The sequence below is a fragment of the Argiope bruennichi genome, chromosome 3 (assembly GCF_947563725.1).
Source record: "Argiope bruennichi chromosome 3, qqArgBrue1.1, whole genome shotgun sequence".
Taxonomy (NCBI): domain Eukaryota; kingdom Metazoa; phylum Arthropoda; class Arachnida; order Araneae; family Araneidae; genus Argiope; species Argiope bruennichi.
This window is the reverse complement of record NC_079153.1, coordinates 126,444,502-126,463,661: the sequence shown is the minus strand read 5'-3', so window position 1 is coordinate 126,463,661 and position 19,160 is coordinate 126,444,502. Positions and strand designations below refer to the sequence as shown.

The window sequence follows — 19,160 nt, the reverse complement described above, 5'->3', positions numbered from 1 at the left end:
TCGTACCAGCGCCATCTATCGACTGTTTTTCTTATTTTTTTTTCTTTTTCTTATCTTAAGAAAAACTCTCCCTAAACCTGCAAACTGTTTTTTATTTCGGTTATTTTTTCAGTTTTTATGAATTTTTAACGGATTTTTTACCCACCCTGAATATTTTTTCTTTAAGAAAGTATGCGAATTGTTAGCATCCTAAGAAATCTCAATAATGCATTCGGTTTTTATATCTTCCCTGAAAAGCTATGGTGAAAAATTTGTTGTATAAATACATTTTATCAAACTTTTTCCTATATTTATTGACAAACTTTGTATGCTTCATAGCAATCTTCTTTTTCCCTGAAATCACCGCATGTTAACTTACTTGTAAAAATATGGGTAACTTCACAGTTGGGACCATTATAAAATGGAGAATTCAACTTCCCCTTGTACACATACGAAGGAAAATCAGACCCCTCACTAACGAAAGTCTGTGAAAATATTAAAAGTTTTTATTTTCAGGAATTTATCTTAAACAGGATTATTTTTTTATAAGTCACAATACAACATATCACATCGAAAAAGAATTCAATTTAATAAAAAAGCATAACAGTGGTGCATAAATTATTATTAAAAGTACTGTAATACTGTTGTTAAAAATATCAGATCCCAGATTTCAAAACGAAAATATAAAGTCAAACAAAGAATTAGTATGGAAATACCGAGTAAAAGAACAGAGCAAGTCACTTATGAATGTCATTTTTAAAAAAACAGACAAACAGTAACAGCAATTAAATTACTAGTAATAAAAACATTTATTTCGAAATTTTCAATGATTATTTACTAGTTTTATCACACATTTTAAAACGCTTTATAAGCGTAGAAATGGTGTGATAGTTTTTAAATGAAACTGTAAGCAAATTGTGACCATTAAGGTATTCTTTTGAAAGATAAATAATCAAGATTTTTATTAATAAACTTCTTTTGTTAGAAAGTGTGACTTCAGAAGAGATTTAATCATTGCAAAATTCTACAAGAAGATTTCCTGATAAAGATATTATGTACAAAAAAATTACCTAAAGTATAGTTATTTTTAGCAGAGGCATCATTAGAATTTTTTTAATCATAAGAGATACCACTAATTCAAATGGCTAAATCAAAATTTTACACGAATTTGTGACTTTTCTTGGATGATTTAGTCGTTACAATTTGGTTTGTACATGATAATTCAGTGCCATCGTAATGCTTTTCACTTCCCTGGTGAAACATCTATATAATTACATCGTTTTATTGAACCACTCCCTTTCGATCAGCAGAAATATAGATTTGCTTAAGTATTCACCAATTCAATCCATCTGACTTCTTCCTGTGGTATATATTAAAGGATATGATGCATTTCTAAATTTATAACATTCTGATACATATAGGAAAAAATATCTGCCATGAATATATGAAGCAGTAAACCTACTCATCGCCAGTTAGTATTTTCCAGTATCAAAAGTACTTGTTCGAAGTTTTTTCCTGCTATCCTTAAATTGATCGGTAACCCTTACCGAATAGATTGCTGACGGTTGCTGTTATTAGTGTTAACACAAGCTAAAAAAAATTTCTGAGGATGTGTCCATGGTGGTAGAACCTTTGATCTGAAAATAAGAAATCTACCACCAGAACATGTAACCGTCTTAAACTCAATACTTACAAATATTCACTTTTAGTTTAGTTATATTAACGTCCCGTTGTAAAGCAACACTAGGGCTATTTTGGGACGGACCTCGTAATTTTGAACCACGGTCAGACGACGAGGACGACACCTGAGCTGGCACCTCCTCTCCAAGCCTCACCACACCAGCGGGAGGACGTTTGGCATGACGGATTTAACGTGCAACAGACCCCCTTACAAGACGGTTCTTCGGTAGGATCGGGCCTCGAGCCTGAAACCCTACGGCTCACATGCCGAGACCTTACCACCAGACCACCGCGGCCCCTTACAAATGCTCACATCAATGCTAATTTGAAGGAAGGAAGAAATGAGATTTTAGATTATTTGCTCTATAAGAAACAGAAAATAAATTTTTGGTGTCTGGATTTGAAGTTATTCAAATAAAACAAATACATTTGCAAACTATTACATGAATGATGTAATTTCTTACCGAATCTGTAAAAAAGAACAGTTCTTCTGGTTTTGCTAATACTGTTTTTCCATATTGATCGATAAAAAATGGGAAGAATCTATTGACAGAATCAGTCTTGATGCTGGAAACAGTACAATCGGTACCTATCAGAGGAAAAAAAAAAGAATTATTAAGCATATTTAAAATATACGGTGCCGGAGTTAATGGCATTTTTTTTTAATAAAGGCATTGGTTATAAAGAGATAGTACATGATTAGCTATGAATTTCGAACCAATTAAAGAAAACAATTCTAAAAGTGTTTTTTTTTTCAGAGATACATGAAGTTCGATGCGGATTCCTCAAGTTATCCTGATCTCTAAATGCTAATAATCTCCTAATTTAATGACACTTGTGGCATTATTAGATTTTATTATCTTATCGATTGATTGGATTGAAAAATAAAACTTACTGCCACAAGCTACAATCATTGTACATAACTACTTTCCACTTTTTTTTAGCAGTATGACCAGTTAACTTAGTTCATCTAAGTGGCAAAAGAACGAGAGTCTTTTGTACATCTACAAATTTTCTAATAAAGCTCTCATGAAGATTCATTAACTGCATAGAAGATTTGAAAAGCTTTGATCCTTAAAGGAAATGGAACTTATAGCTAATTATTTGTGATTCTTTGAGTATAATTAAAGATGTATTTAGACCTGGTATCTTGTATTTCTATGGCGTATCATATGGCCTAAAAATTCATAAATAAGAAAACCCAAGTTAGATTGCCAGAGCCATTGTATACACGTTTCAACCTTCGTGTATTTCTGCATTATACATAGAAAACACATAAATTTAAATTAGAATGGTGATTTTATTCATGTTTCTAAAAAGGTGAAATCGATCCTGATGAACGTTCGTCGTCTCAACAGTCAGAGAGAGTCAGTTAAAAAAAATGAAGCTAGGCACTTCCTTTTGAATTCGAATGAATGATGCTTAGTTCAAATTTATAAATCTATTATGGAATCATTTTTTATTGATTTAAAGTTCCGCTCAGTTTCCACCCTTAGTAACATTTTATAAAAAAAAATTCGAAGTCATTATTACTCTTGAATTTGTCAAAATAGAAATGAAATGGATTAGACATGAATTTAAATGAATTTTATCTTCATCAAATATGTTCAATTTATATAACCAAAATGCTAGTTACAAATTCAGTAAAATAGCTTTAACGAACACTCTAGACAAAATTTGACAGTTGAGGTTTGATTTTCCCGTGTAATATTACCTGAAACGTTTTCATAATTGAAATGACTCAAGGTAAATAATAAATTGCATTTAAAAAGAATTTCCTGATTTTGAATATCTGGGTAAACTTTCTTTGATAAAAACATGTTGCAAAAATGGAGGCAATTGCTATTTAAAAGCTCTGTTTCCTTTAATAAAACTAAAGTGCTTGAACTTAATGAATAGTTTTTCGTAGAATTCGAAATCGAATGGAAAGAATTCGTTGATGAAATTATTCCACATTTTATATTGTTATCTGTATTAATCGGCTATCTTTCCCATCCATATTGTTCAGCTATTGTTTCCAGATATTAAAATTATCATTACAGACAGACTAAAAAGGACAGTTGTCATATTTGGTCGTTTATAGATGTTATCACTGGGGAAAAAAATTACTCTTCATATCAAACATAACAATTGGAAAAGCATGTTTTAAATTCAAAAGATATTTGTATTACCTTTGTACATTTTTTTGTGCAACATCTGGAAAATAAATCTGCACATCTATATAAAAATAACTAAATAACTCAATCATGACTCACTTAAATATATTTGGCCTATGTAGGCTTTTGGTTTATTGTGTCAAATATAAGCTATATATATGTCAAATATATATAGCTTATATATAAGCCAAAAAACATTTTTGCTTCGTATAATAATTTCGCCTAAGCATTAAAAAAGTACCTCAGATCTAATTAACAATAAATAAACTGTTCACCGTTAATTTGGAGCAGTTCATTATCATCGAATCTGTAAATGGATCGTGTAGTAACACCCTCAGACGTGAAATGGAAAGATCCTCTTCTGTTTATGCTGTCGTAGTACAAAGTACCACTCAACTCCTTTTTCACATCTTTAAAAATGCCTTGCACTTCTGCTTGAAAAACAGGAGGAAATTTTGGTTTTCCAATGATACCTAAAAGTAGAGCAAATATATTGTATTTTAGGAGAAAAGTAATGATAAATTCATCCTATCGTTTAAAAATAAATAGTGAAGTTATAATAATGGAAAATATTATTCATTATAATTATATTAGAGAGGAAGCAATCAAAATTCAATGTGATCATCAATGATTTCATTTCATTCATAAACCATGTGCATTTGACATAACGTTGGTGCAAAATCATATTCATATGTTGACATACAAACGAGATCTACTCTTATTTTTCTATAAATTAAATACATTAAAAAATCATTCAATAACGTTGCTTTCGCCGTATCTCAGTTTCCTTATAAAGTGTCATACACATATCTAGACTGTGAACCGAAAAGCAGATTTCACATTTCTGCTGCAGTTAACGACAGTTCAAATTAAGAATAGATCTAATGTTTTAAAAGAGAGTGTGAATTACGTGATATGTTCTTCTATATGTTCTTCTATGGCTCTCATGGTCACTGCTTTTTTAGGTGTAACTGACATCAGTAACTCAAAGATCCTGCAACTGATCTATTTTTCAATCCGATTTGTGTTGTCTTCGATCTTCTATTTTAGCATTTCCTATTACCTCCCTCAAAAACAAAAGAATTTCTTATTTTTCATTAACAACTAAAATTCCCATGTGTTCATCGTGCAAAGTGGCGTTTCAGTCGATTGATCGTTTTATTGACAAATAAATTAATCTGTTAATTGCTAACAAGCTGTAATAAGTTTATGAAAAATCATCCGAAAATATCACATTCAGGGATTTTTTCGTTAAGAATGGTAGACGCACCGAAGAAACGAATGGATCCTGACCGGTTCCATGATAAGTAATTTGGCAGAGAATAGCCAGACAGAGCAAGTGATTGCATTCCGCCATTTTTTATAACTATTACCCTATATGTAAGAAGAAAGGTTCTGTGGCTTGAACTTTTACAGAACTTTAAAATAATAGTTCATATCGGGGTTTTTTTTTCGTTGTTGTTTTTGAAATGAGAGGTAAAGATATTCTGTTTTATTGTTCGAAAAAATAAAAATTGCGTAAGTTATTGGTCCTGACTCCAAACTAATATTAATAATTAAAACTCCATTTCTTTAGATATCTTTAACCCACATTTTATTTCAAAATAATATTTATTACAGCTCGTAACAGCCATACGCAATTTAAAGTCCCTTTAACTGATTCCCAGTCTCATCCCACCTATGAGTTAATCTGTCAGGACAGGATAGGCTGGTTGGTAGAGCGTTAGGTTCGCGTCCCTTAGGTTGCGAGTTCGAACGCCGTCGGCCGACGATTCCCCGTGTGTTTGGTGGCTGACCCGCGTATAAATCTGTCGTGGTCACAAAGTCCCCCATGTCGAGAGTAATACCACTGGGGGTACCGGATAAGGGGTGATAGTTCTCTTATTCAGGTCAAATTACGATCTGTGGATGAGTGAATGAAATGCGGGAATGAAGTCCGTCAAAAGTAGTTAAGTCGTACTCTTGGCCCTAGTTGGCTCTACGATAAAAACAATAGGCCCTCCCCCACCGGCTTTGTAACAGCGGGCTTGTCCATGGCAAGTGCCATAAGAAACAACAACGATAGATGCATATTTTCTTTTCCGGTAATTATTTTTTAACTGCATTCCAACAATTAATCACAGAAGATTGCACACTCCATTTGATAAAAGCATTCAATTCACCCTCAAGAAATCCCATAGTGAAATTTTGTGAAAACTAAATCCCATAGGTTCATCAATGAGTTTAAAAGTTTTAAAAACGCACTAAGGAACAACACATTGCATTAGAATAAAAGTGTTACAAATCTTATGATACATTACTCCGTTGTTTCGGAGCCTTATTCTTTTAAGATTGACTTTTGAAGCATTTAGCTCCCTATGACTGCTCCCTTTCACTACATTAAATATTCGTTAAAATAGTAACATTACATTAGCCTATCATTAGGGCACCGATATTTTACAACAAATTTTATACGATTAGTATCGATAAAAAAAATATATAAAAATAAATTTATACGATAAATATCGATAAAAATTATAAATTTTTTTCATGGATGCAATATCTACTTCAAGTGATATGAAAACTGTAAACTGAGTTAATGTCAATGAAATCAATGACGCTTCAAGTGATAAGCTAGAGTAGAATGATGATTCCTCTCTTTGCCCTTGTTTTTATTTTTGTTGTTTCTTATGACACTTGCCATGGAGAGGCCCGCTGTTACGAAGACATCGATTCAACCCGGAGAGGGAGAGTTTCTTGTTTTTATAGTAGCGCCAACTAGAGCCAAGAGTACGACTTTGCTACTCACGCATCACTCATTCGCTTGCACAACCCCTTTTTACAGGAGGGCACATTCACACATCTCATAGATAGAACAACGGAAGAACAACCATGCCAAACCGGGACTCGAACCCGGGACGCCCAAATCACGGGGAAGACGAGCTACCCCTATGCCAGGACGCCGGCTGTTATTTTTTTTTTTTCTTGCAAGTTAGGAAAATCAATTTCAAATGATTCGTGCTATCGTATACTTTCACAGTTCTTTTTGATGCACCAATAAATTAATAATTTTTCTGAGTATAGGGAGAAATAAATAATTATAAATCTTCAATATTGTATAAACGAGTCAGAAATTTTATTTTTTGTCATAATAAATTTTATCGCCAAAGAAAACAAATGGTAAACAGAAAACTCGCAATAAATATTTAGTATAACGTTTAGTAAAAAAAGAATCAAAAACGTTTTCAGCAAGACAGATAAACGAAATTCATTCACAGAAAGTCTGTCGATTTGGTTGTCCAAGTGCGATAAGTTTACAGCGAAATTTTTCAAAAATATGCATAAAATTTAGTATGTAAGTATCTAAAATTATACCTGAAGTAAATTATCTGTGAATTTAGACCGTATTGCTATGTTCTTGAGAGTATTATTAAAAAATGTTTAAAATATACGAAATATTAAACTAGGAAGAACAAAGAAAAGTAATCCGAAAATACTTATCTTTATAACCTTTTTTTAGGAAATAATGACTATAACTTTTAGTAATAAAGGATTTAGTTATTAGTGTGTGTGTGTGTGTGTGTGTGTGTGTGTGTGTGTGTGTGTGTGTGTGTGTGTGTGTGTGTGTGTGTGTGTGTGTGTGTGTGTGTGTGTGTGTGTGTGTGTGTGTGTGTGTGTGTGTGTGTGTGTGTGTGTGTGTGTGTGTGTGTGTGTGTGTGTGTGTTATCATTTATCATTGTAATATAACCAAACTGTATAATTGAGAAAGTGAAGTTATAATACCGTGAAATTAAGATAATATATGAAACGGGCAGATACATTTTAGGCTGTGGTATTATAAAACTTGATTGTTGGGAAAATTAATTTAAACAATAAATAAGTGTCTGTCACAATTTGATGCTTAAAAGCACTTTTTTAAAGGAGTCATAAACAAAATGAAAATTAATCATAAGCAGTCTAATTAAAAATAAATATTGTTATCAATCATGGTGAAAAAATGGTCGCCAAAAATGGTTAGTACAAAATAAACTCGCAACGGTTTTTATTATTATTATTATTATTATTACAAAGAAAATTGTTCTTACCTTGACCATGACAAAAGTGAGAACACAATATTAAAACTCCAATAAGTTGAAGGGTTTGCATTATGGCAGTCATTCTTTATTCGATGTAAATCAAAACAAAATAAATTTTTTTTTCCTTAAAATGGGTTACACATTCCGACCAACAACAAAAAGAAAAAGAACGATATAGCGACACATACTGTCAAATATCTGTCTTCATTATCAGATTTTTCGTGCAACAGTAAACAGTATTATCACCAAATAATTGATAATTCACGATTATAACTAAAAAAAATGAAATCAGCCTTTGAATACGAGTATGAACACAAATGAATCACAAAAATTAGATACAGGCTGCAATAGTTATAACTTTATATACGTTGATAAAACGATGAAGCCCAGTTATTGATCATTATAAACATGAAAACATTTTTACTCTATCAGTTAAAATAATACGCTAAAAGGTATACGCTAAGGTACGCTTGCTATTCAAAGAAATAGCAAGATAGTCTCTATGGATACCAAGAAGAGTTGTGTGCATTTTCAGTATCAATATTTCTGGTGATAAGATCCATTTATCTCTACCATTTTTAAAGGAACTTTTTTGCTTTAAGCACCATCTGCACAAAGAGGATAGCACATATTTCGCTTCTTTTCTTTTTTTTTTTTTTTCTTAATAGATATTATATATATCGAAGTATTTATTTTTCAAAATTAAATATTTCGAATTTCTATTTTAAAAATTCGAGCTATTGAACTTCAAACTATTTGAGAAATGTAAATAACGCAAATTTTATTCTAAGCAGAACTGATAAATTTTTAATTCATTTTATACTTCTTTCGACAAAGTTTTCTATCAATTTGATTTTGTATTTAAGCTATATTATTTTTCGAAGAATAACAAAATAATGCTGAACCAGGCATTGATATGTATGCTTTTGTCCATTTTGTTTTGTGTAAATTGAATAAAACAGTTATCCAATGAATGAACATTTTATCAATGTGTTTTGTTTCGCATTCAGTATTTCATTCAAGTTGTTACTTTTAATGATTTGAATATTATCTATTTCTTATTTTTGCTAATGTCATAAGAGAGCTATTCCTAAGTATCCTGTGAGAGTAAGCATAGAGAAGGCATTAAAATATTTTTTTTTTTTCGCTCCCACTAAGTACTAATGGTATAGCAACTTCAATTGGCACCTGAAGTGGGATTATTTTATTATACAAAAATATTTATTTGTTATACACTTATACTTTTCTCCCGTGTTATCTCCTAAGATTGGCATGTGGGGCTCTATAGTTATTTTTCTCCCTCCCCGTTACTATAGCATTGCTCTTATTTCATCCACTCACCATCCTTTAAAATAAGTTACCTCGTTGCTATTGGCAATAGCGAGGACTGAACTCGCAGTGTTTGGGTTTGTAGCCTAGTAACATGACCACAAGACAAAAGTAATTACTCATGTCTCGTAACTGTTATAAGCTTCGCCACATTACTCCCCCTCCAGTGAGTCGGGGGTGAGATGAAAGATGTTTTTTCGCGTGGTGATTTTGGCTGTTGCACCTTACCCATTTTTTTATTGGCTGATTATTTATCAGCTTCATTTTGGGGGGGGGGGCTGATTATTTATCAACTTCACTTTTTTTTTTTTGCTGATTATTTATCAGCTTCATTTTCTATTTTTTGGCTGATTTTTTATCAGCTTTCTTTTTTAATTATTTCTGGCAAAGGGAGCCACAACAATTGTATGAAGGTTACGTATTTTCGTCATCGGGTCACCAATGTAGCGATTGGCGATAAGCGAGGACCGAACTCGCAACCGTTGGGTTCGAGCCGAGTAACATGACCACAAGACAAAAGTGATTACTCATGTCTCGTAGCTGTTATCTGGCTTATAAGCTTCACCACAACCTTTCGCAACAGTAGGATAATCTCAAGAATTTATAATTTTGAAAAACAATCACAACAGCAGCTTAATTATTCTTTAAAATTCGATCGATTGTAAAAAGAATATCGAACATATAAACAATCGTTTTTGATAACTAATCGGTTAGCATGAATTTGAGCCTTGAATTGAAAAAAAATATATGTATTAAACCATGCTTGTCTTAAATAAAGCTGATTTCTTGACTTTACTTTAAATATGATAGTCTATCTTAAACATGATAGTCTTTACATTTTAAATATTAATTAAATGCCCTGAAAACTTACCAAAAATGAGTATACGTCCTCTGTATAAAATCAGTCTTTCCAAATTTGTACATGTAAACAATTTTGTAAAACATATGCTTGTAGCACTAGTTTTCAAAATTTCAAAAATACTGCTATTTATCTCCACGTTTTTTTTTTTTTTTTTTTGTTTTTTTGTTTTTTTATTATTTTTTGTTATTTCAAATTTACGCGCGAGTGATATGCATGCAACACGAGGCTCATGACAACTATTACTTTTATCGAATTTTTGCAATTACGCCTCTCAAATTCAAACGCTTCTTTTCTCTAAACTAAAACTTATCAAATAACAGATAAACTCTCCCAAAAAAGCATCATTATGAAGAATATAGCACCTATCAAAGACAAGAAAAGCAAGCAAGAAGTTGAAAAGAACAAGATACGGCGATGGATCCTAAAATATGTATCAAAAACTACACCAGCGACGGCCATCACTTTGCAATCCATCAAGAAATTCTTGGATTCTAAGCAAAATGGCCTTTCTGTTAACCCGGAAACAAAGCTGATAATCAAACGCTTGACAGAAACTGGTCGCCTGGTTAAGATTGATGGCAAATTCAGTGATGGCAAAAATTCCTCGAAAGACCAGCAGCCACCAGCTCAGAAACGCAAAAGTAAAAGCGAATTGAAAAATCTTGCCAAAAATAGTGTAACTCGTTTAGCCGAAAGATCCTCAAGTCAAGAAACTTCACGAAATGAGAGTGAAATAGTCAACTAGCCGTTGAGAAACAATAACTAGAAATATAACCATTCCACGTTTTATCAGCTATCTGAGTAAATATTCACTTTTAAAAGGTCATAAAAATCGAAATTTGTGTAACTTTGCATTGTTTATTAAAGCATGAATTAAAAAGGTGAAAAAAGAAATTTCTTATAATAAAAATCGCAACTGAAAATCAATTATTTGGCATTTTTCTCTTTCGTCTATTTATTTTCCTTTTGGCTAAATCCTAGTAACGGGTACCGCCAAATTTGGCGCCAAACTTTAAAGATAAAGTCTCCAGCGTCTCTTGAAAATATTCATAATATTGAGAAATAAAATTCTAAAGATTACAGCGTCCGCGGGGCTTGGAGAGTAAAATTTGGCGGAAAATTGCCAAATGGTACCCGTCTCTAGAACTGTACCTTCCTTTTACTTAAAGAATTAAATACTTATATTTCATGGAAAATTTTCTTTTTCTTTCAAAATATAAGTTGAAATTTAATTTAATGCACGCCTTCATATCGCTAAGGATGCCAACATTGCCAAGTCGCCAAAATAACAGGTATATAGCTCAACAAGACAAATAATCAGTAGCAGGGTTACTGGAAAAATATTATACTTGTTTGTTTGGGTTATTGGTGACAAATTGAAGAGGCGCATTGAAGCAGATTTCAACACGCAAGTGCTTATATATAGCCAAGATATTAAAAGGAAGACGAAAGAAAAATAAAATGATTTTTAATAACGGAACAACAATTGTTAAAAATTTGCTAATATGTGCCAGATATTTTCTCACCAAAATCTTTTATATTAATTAATATATTACATTTAAATTATATTAAATACTACAAAGGCAAGTAAAAATCTTTTTAAATTCTCTTGTCGCACGAGATTTATTACTTCACTTCATGAATATGAATTGCTAACCTTTAGTTCAACGGAAATTTGCAACTTTCTCTAAAATAATGCCGGGTTTACACTCGCCCACAATTTCATAAGATAGATTCAGGCATTCCATGCTTGGCTATAAATTGCCGTTTAGGCTTCCCTGAATTTTTCTGTTCACTGCATATCTTTTTAAAATGATGAATATTTACGCAAGAAACATCATTGTAAAGTGAAAAAAAAGCAACGTACTTAAATTTGGAAAACTATAAGAAAAAAAAATGCAAATAAAATGAAAAAAAAAAAAAAAACATCGCATCAGATAGAACAAAGAGCAAAAAATGTCGGAATAAATCTACGATCAGTGATCAATTTTTTCACGCCAAAAAAATCGCCATATTCTACAAATGTATGCGCAGTAAAAAGAAAATATAATATAGAGGCATGTTGTTGTCCCGTCGGGACTATTACTTGCCATCGACTGAATAGCATTTTTCAGCCTTTCAACGCATGCGCTGCCTACTGACAGAGTCTAAACCCGGCATAAGAGTAAACCGCCTTTTCAGTTTCAAATGAAAGTCATTTAATAAATTTTAACCAATTCAAAATTATAATTAATCATGTTTTGACAATATTTCATTATTCAGTGTTTTTTAATTCTTTTTTTTTTAAATTTATAACACATTTATATTTTAAAAACTGTTTCCGATTGTACAGTGCTTGTGCAAGTTAGAGGTTCGAACTCGCTACGTTTTGAGCTAAGAAAATATTCTCAACTTAACTATATTATCACATTACAAAGATACGATGCTTGATTAAAAGTAAATAAAAAGTTTACTAGGTATATGCCTGTCTCAGATTAAAAAGGTCTTTTTTTTTTTAATATTATTAAATATTTAGTTATTCCCTTAACTCTTTCCATATCTTTTCGATTTAACTAGATATTAAAAGTCTTCATGGACTGTCATTAATATAACCCTTATCGACCAGATATCACCTTTCCAGGCATAAAGAATTAAATATTTTTCTCCCGAGATTGCCATTTCAATAACTTGAGTGAATAATGAGTTTGTATAGTATTTTCAGGAGTGCACCAAGTCTAATCGGCGGCACCATGGAAATGTCTAATGAACGTCTTTACACAGTGGTGATATTAAGTGAAAATGGCTGATGATTAACACTTGAAATAAAGTTTTAATGGCATAAACATAATATAAAAAATTAAAATATGTTTTAATTTTTAAAAATGTATGAGCGTTTTGAATTTTATTAAAACCTATATTCAAACATATTTATTCAACAATTATAAGTATATTATTAAAAATAATATACTGCAAGAGAAGTTAAAAAATATTCTAACCTCATCTAATATCAAATATATTGCATAAAACTATTGTTTTACAATTAGATACTAATTAATTTATATATAAAATATGCAAATATTTGAAAAATGTATAACTAAAGAGAGAGATATTATTTAGAAATGTAGACGAGTAAATAATATTTTCTTTAAATTTTTTATTCAGATTAAATTATATTAGCACATGAAATATATTTTTTATAAACTGTGCTCGTTCACATTAAGAATGCATAAAACACATATATATAATAAACAAATAAATTAAATAAATTTTAAAACAAAATATTTTCAACATTTGGTAGGAATTAAATGATAAAAACAAAACTTTGTAAGCTTTGTTTTTAATAAATTTTTATAAAGTAAATCCTTGTCTAATTTTTGTAAAATACCACTTTCAATAAAAATAATTGTAAGATTTACCAATCTCACTTGATCCAAAGTAGATCTCAGATAATTTTTAGTTATTTTCAGTTTCGAAAACAATCTCTTTGTTGTAGCTACTGAGACTGGAATTATTAATAAAATGCGAAAGCAATATAAATGTTATAAAAAGAATGCGTTCAATTGTTGATAACGACATGGCTTAGGGATCGCTGTCGAGTAACAAAGCCACTAGACAAAATTGTACACTCTTTTCCGAAGGTTGTTATCTGGCTTATGAAGTTACCACCACATGCTAAAATAAATGCAAAATTCGCAGCATACATTTGGTGACGATTTTCTTTGTATCCAGTTTAAACAAGGTAGCATGGCATAACGAGAAAATTAATTTTTTAAGTAGAATGTGTTTTGGTTACTTAATTTCGAAGACTTGTTTTATTAAATGTTTGTCAATGAAGATTTCAGTTAAAGAGCCTATCTTTCCTTTAATCCCAATATATATATACTGAAATACTTTGAAGAAAAATTTGTAGATATTAATTCTTAATAAGGTTTTGGAGCAAGTCTCTATAAGGGAGAAATGTTTGATCATCAAACTGAAAGTTTTTTATTCGAGTTTTGTTTTGTGGACTATTTCAAAAAAAATATGTTCCATGTCATTTTCTTGATAGCAAAATTTGAATCGAGTATATTATACAAACAAATTTATGTAAAAACAATAGAGGAATACATGAAAAATTTACACGAAACAGCGGTGTCTTTTTTTTTTTTTTTTTCGATCTTTTCTTCTAATTTAAGAGTGATGATTGATAGAGATTTCTAAATATTGCTATCAGTTTCTGAAAGATGTTTTGAGAATAAATAAAATATATTAGTATCCAACCACAACATTGTTGTGGTGTCTTCACGATATTTCCCGGCATTAAGAATCTCAAAAACGTTGTGGAGTTATTGCACAATATATTGTGCTAATAGGAGACTCTTTGTTTCACATAAATATTATCAATATTCTTTTAAATTTGTATGCATTTAATTTTTCTTCATTGAGTAATGGGAAAAGAGTTCTTTTTATTTTATTTAAAGTTCACTCTTTACAACGTAATCGTATTTCTACAGATACGAAACTTGATACCACTAAACATCCGTCATGAATGCTGGCTTGGTGCATTTTAAATCTGACATCGTAGGCCAAACCTCCTGAAGATAGTATGGTGCGGAAGTTTGCAAAGAGGCTGCCAGCTCAGGTGCCGTTTTAGTTTTTTGATGGCGATTCAAAATTACTAGGAGTGACCCGAAATGAACCCTCATTTTGTTTTCAAACTGGAAGCTAATTTAATTAATTTATCATTAAAATGTCGTTTAAATGACAGATCCATCTATATTTAATGGTGATTATGTATATATATATTAATACTAAAAATGGGAATATGTCTCTTGTATGTCTGTGGCCACATTTAGACTGAACTGTTAGAATTATTGTTACCAAACTTGACATGAATATACTTTAGAGGATTTGAAAGTGCAACTCATATCAGTTTTTCGAATCCAGATTGTTTTTAATTAATCAAAAATGGAGCAAAATTTCAATAATTTTGGTGATAACTTCTGAACATATTATCTTACACAAAGGCAATTATCAATTATAGGATTTTAAAATTTTAAAAATGATTACACTAACTTGAACTTTAAATACTCTTTTTTCCAATGATACATGCGCGATTTTTTCCTAATTTTAACAAGTTTTTAAAAAACATTTATAAATATGATTTTTAACAGAAATTCGATTCGTGTAAATTTAAATCAGATTTATTTCCTTACTTCATCAAACCTTTAAAGCAATTTTCTTCTCTAAAAGAAGTTTCTTTCTTTCTTAGAAAACTTTTTTTTAAATCAAGAGTTTTGCTTTACTCTTAAGCAATGAAGTGGAAGTAACTTACTTTATAGTTTATGAATATTAGATTCTTTGATAAGATGACTTTTATTTCCGGATTAGACTTTTTGTATTATATTTATAATATAAATATAAATTATTTAGGAGAATTTCATAAATATTTTCTAACTATGCATTTCATAAATAAATAAAAAAATTACTTATTTTGATACAAAAAAAAGCCTGCAGCTATTGTGCAATTTTGAGGTTTGAACTCGCAACGTTAGGGTTCATAGCCGAGTAACAAAGCCACCAGACAAAAGTGTAGACTCCTCTCCGGAAGTTGTTATCTGGCTTATGATGTTACCACCACGCTATTAATTTATGTTAGGAAATTTTAAAACACAAGATAAATTCAATTATCCATTCCGACAAACGATCCATTCTTTAAGAAATTCATGATAATGTCATGATACATTTTTTTTCAAGAGTTTTACAAATAGAAATATATGAGTGTAATGTTAGAAATTAAATTTTTAAAAAAGTATTTGTCGTAAATTAATATTAGGGAAAATATTTTTTTTTTGCAAACCAAGAAAGGTAACACTCTAATTTTAATTTTAAAAATGATTAAAAACATATTTGAATAATGTAAAAATCTAATTCAAGAGTTTATCTTTAAAAATAATTTACATAATTCTTTTTTATCAAATTAGCGTCCACAGTTGATGAAACAAAATTTCAACTGATTATTGAGTTAGAATTAGTTTTAATACTTAATTGAAGATTTAATTAGTTCGAAAAGAGCCTTTGAAATGCGTCGTCTTTAAAGAAAATATATTTAAAATATCCAATATCCCAAAGCTTGTTTTTCGTCCAATTAAATTTTAAAAAATAACAACTGAGCCTTGAATGACATAATAATAGAAAATATAAAACATAAAAATTAAGTTTTGATTACTTTTACAAGAAATTAAATTAATTCTTTAAAAACATTTTCTAATTCAAAAATATTATTTCGGAATTAAATGAAGGTAACGAGTTAATATATTATACAAGATGTCCATAGTTAAAATTCACTTTTTCGAAACATCTATCTCACATATTATGCAGGAGAATTTTATGAAAATTGAGTTCTAATATAATGAAATGGGATTATCTAGCAAAAATAAAAAGTTCCAAAAACCGCCATTAGATGGCATATAAGGCTTTATAAAGAAGATAGCAAGAATTTTCAAAATATATCAATTTCCTGTTTACAAAACATGCTCATATGATATCCACCGAAGTCTACTATAATCTAGAAGCGTAAAGTCGCATGTTCAACTGTTGAAAACAGTGCATGCAGGGGAATGTTACGCACATAGCGTGTTAGGATATCTTTTTGTTCGGAGACAGATGGGATCGCAATAGACCAAGTTTTTGAGGTATCCCACAAACATAAATTGCACGGATTCAAGTCTGGCAATCTGGAAGGCCAAGCTGTAGGGAAAGGATGGCTGATGATTGCGACGTCAAGAAAATGGAGGCAGTGCACTTGTTTCACACAACGGGTGATGTGTGGAGGAGTACTATCCTACATGATCACTATTGTTGAACTATATCGGTTAGCTTGAAGTGCCGGAATCACAGATTGTTTCAATAATGATGCGTATCATTGACCAATGACAGAGCATGTGATAGGGTCTCCAGCGTCGAGTTATTCGAAAAAAAATGGACCCAAAATGAATGAATAGTAAAGCTGCACCAAAATGTTACATACGAAAGTGTAACGGCATTTGCAGATATTCATGTGGGTTTGTTGTAGCCCGAATATGGCAAACGTTAAATGTTATGACAAAATGCACCATCCAGATGAAAGTGGGCCTTGTCTGTCCACAAAATATGCCCTGGTCCTTTATTTTGTAGCTTAAACTGCGGAAGAAACTGCAACGCAAATGTTTGTGAGCTATTAAGATCAACTAGTAAGAACTACTGTATAAACGACAGTTTATAAGGATAGTAACATAACACTTTTCGATGAATCGTATGAACCGTGGAAGAACAGTTCTCCAGCCTCAACCGTTCGTCCAATTTAATCATTTTTTATTTTCTGTCATTTTAGTATAAGAAACTGAACCGTGCAGCTACATGATATTGTTCAATTTCTTGAATACCATAGATTATCGCGAAGGTATCGATATAATATCATTCAACATTTAGTGCTAATAAGGTAGGAAATATCGTTAGCCTTCGGCATGTTATCAACTGTCAACTGTTCCAACACTTCTCATTTTCAAAAGAAATCTCAAAAAAAAAAAAAAAAAAAACTATTTCACTGCACTTTTTTTGAAGGTAGGGACAATCAAACAGTCTCCAGTCCCAACTACTGTGCCAATATCGGCTTTTTTTATTTCAAATGAAACCTTATGACTTTTTGAAACATCAAACACCAATTCATTCTTCACCTTTTTTAGAAATATAGAAAGAAAAAAATCTTGACACAGCTTCAGGTTCAAAATTGGACTGATTACAAAGAAATCTATTTGCCAATTAATTTCACCACTTTGCACATGTAGCTAACACATCAGAATGCTCTATATTCACGGAAAGCATAATTTTACAAAGTACCTTTGTAAAAAGATAAAATTTAGTTTATTGAAGTTGATTGAATTTACTAAATTAATGCTTTCAATGTAGTACAAAAACACCTAGTCACCAAAGACAGCTATAGATTTTTATGAGCATTTATTTCACATTCAATATTAAACATAAGTTTGCAAAATAAATAACCAGTTAGAAATTACTTGGTATTTTAACTTCTTATGAATATTCTCTTGTTATTTTGAACATTTATGTATGAGGAAAGTTCGTTTATCTTTATTACATGCCTGATATAAAGTGATTTGTGATATAACAAATGCAATTATTTATCATAAAAATTCTTCTATTTAAAAGTACAAACTCTTAAAAATTATTCACTGCAGATACAAAAAAAATCTTATCTATACAAAGAAATATGTTATTGAAACCAAGAAACGAAGGAAAGAATTTTATAATCAATCAAAGTATTCCAAAACTTCAAACATTTTTACACATTTCAATGGAAAGTATCCCAAGTAAACCAGCCAGAGTGTCTTACCGAACCTTTATTGCATAATCATTAATAAAAACGCTAACCCCTACTCCAAACATAAAAATTGTGCTAATATCAGGAAAAAGTGTGAAAGCTATAATTATTTAGATTTTTATTTTCAGTCTTGAAAATGAATGTTTTGAGCTTCATAGAAAAGCACAGAAAATTGAAAATGTTTTGTAAACTGACAGAAATTCATCTAAGTCATTGTGCTTTTGAGTTATCACATTTATTTGCATGGAAATGCATAAACCAACAGAAATTGAATCTCTTTATTAACTAAGTATAGAATTTTATACAAATCTTCATTTTGGAGGGTAAAACCATGTACCAAAATTCATCAATCAATCTTTTTCTGCTTTGCAATTATCATGCTCCTTTGCACTCAGACAGGCAGATGAACATCTTATGACTAAATGTTGTACAAAGATGACATATGAAATTCCATCAATCTAGCTCAAAGGGTTTTTGAATTACCGAGTTCACAGAGAGATAGACATAAATCTAAAAATATGTTTTTCTGTAGCAGGGAGACCTCACATATAAAAATTGTCAAAATTTCAAGGTCAGAATTTTTGACAACATCCTTTCTTACTATACTTCGTAAGCGAGAAAGTAAAAAACAGTTAAATTCTCAAAATATAATTTAATCATTCTTTATAAGAGAAATAGAAAGTAAACTGTTTAAAACAAAACTTGATGATTATTGAGAAAATCCAAATAATATAATCCAAATTGCTGTATGTTAAGGATGAAAA

General features: G+C 30.7%; 1 protein-coding gene across 5 annotated transcripts in view; it reads right to left on the bottom strand.

The window, feature by feature from the left end:
• The window catches only part of LOC129963701 (uncharacterized), a 54,584-nt gene extending 46,304 nt beyond the window's left edge, over positions 1 to 8,280 (bottom strand). For 3 of the 5 annotated variants that reach the window (XM_056078216.1, XM_056078214.1, XM_056078215.1), the window contains exons 1-4: positions 7,880 to 8,279; positions 4,091 to 4,288; positions 2,124 to 2,248; positions 359 to 464 (exon numbers count right to left, since the gene is read on the bottom strand). In XM_056078216.1, the coding sequence (XP_055934191.1) occupies positions 359 to 464; positions 2,124 to 2,248; positions 4,091 to 4,288; positions 7,880 to 7,952 (502 nt within the window). In that variant the 5' untranslated portion in view covers positions 7,953 to 8,279. Of the gene's footprint in view, positions 1 to 358; positions 465 to 2,123; positions 2,249 to 4,090; positions 4,289 to 7,879 lie in introns of all 5 variants that reach the window. The other 2 variants (XM_056078212.1, XM_056078213.1) reach the window with 1 other exon arrangement.
• Positions 8,281 to 19,160: the final 10,880 nt, after the last annotated feature.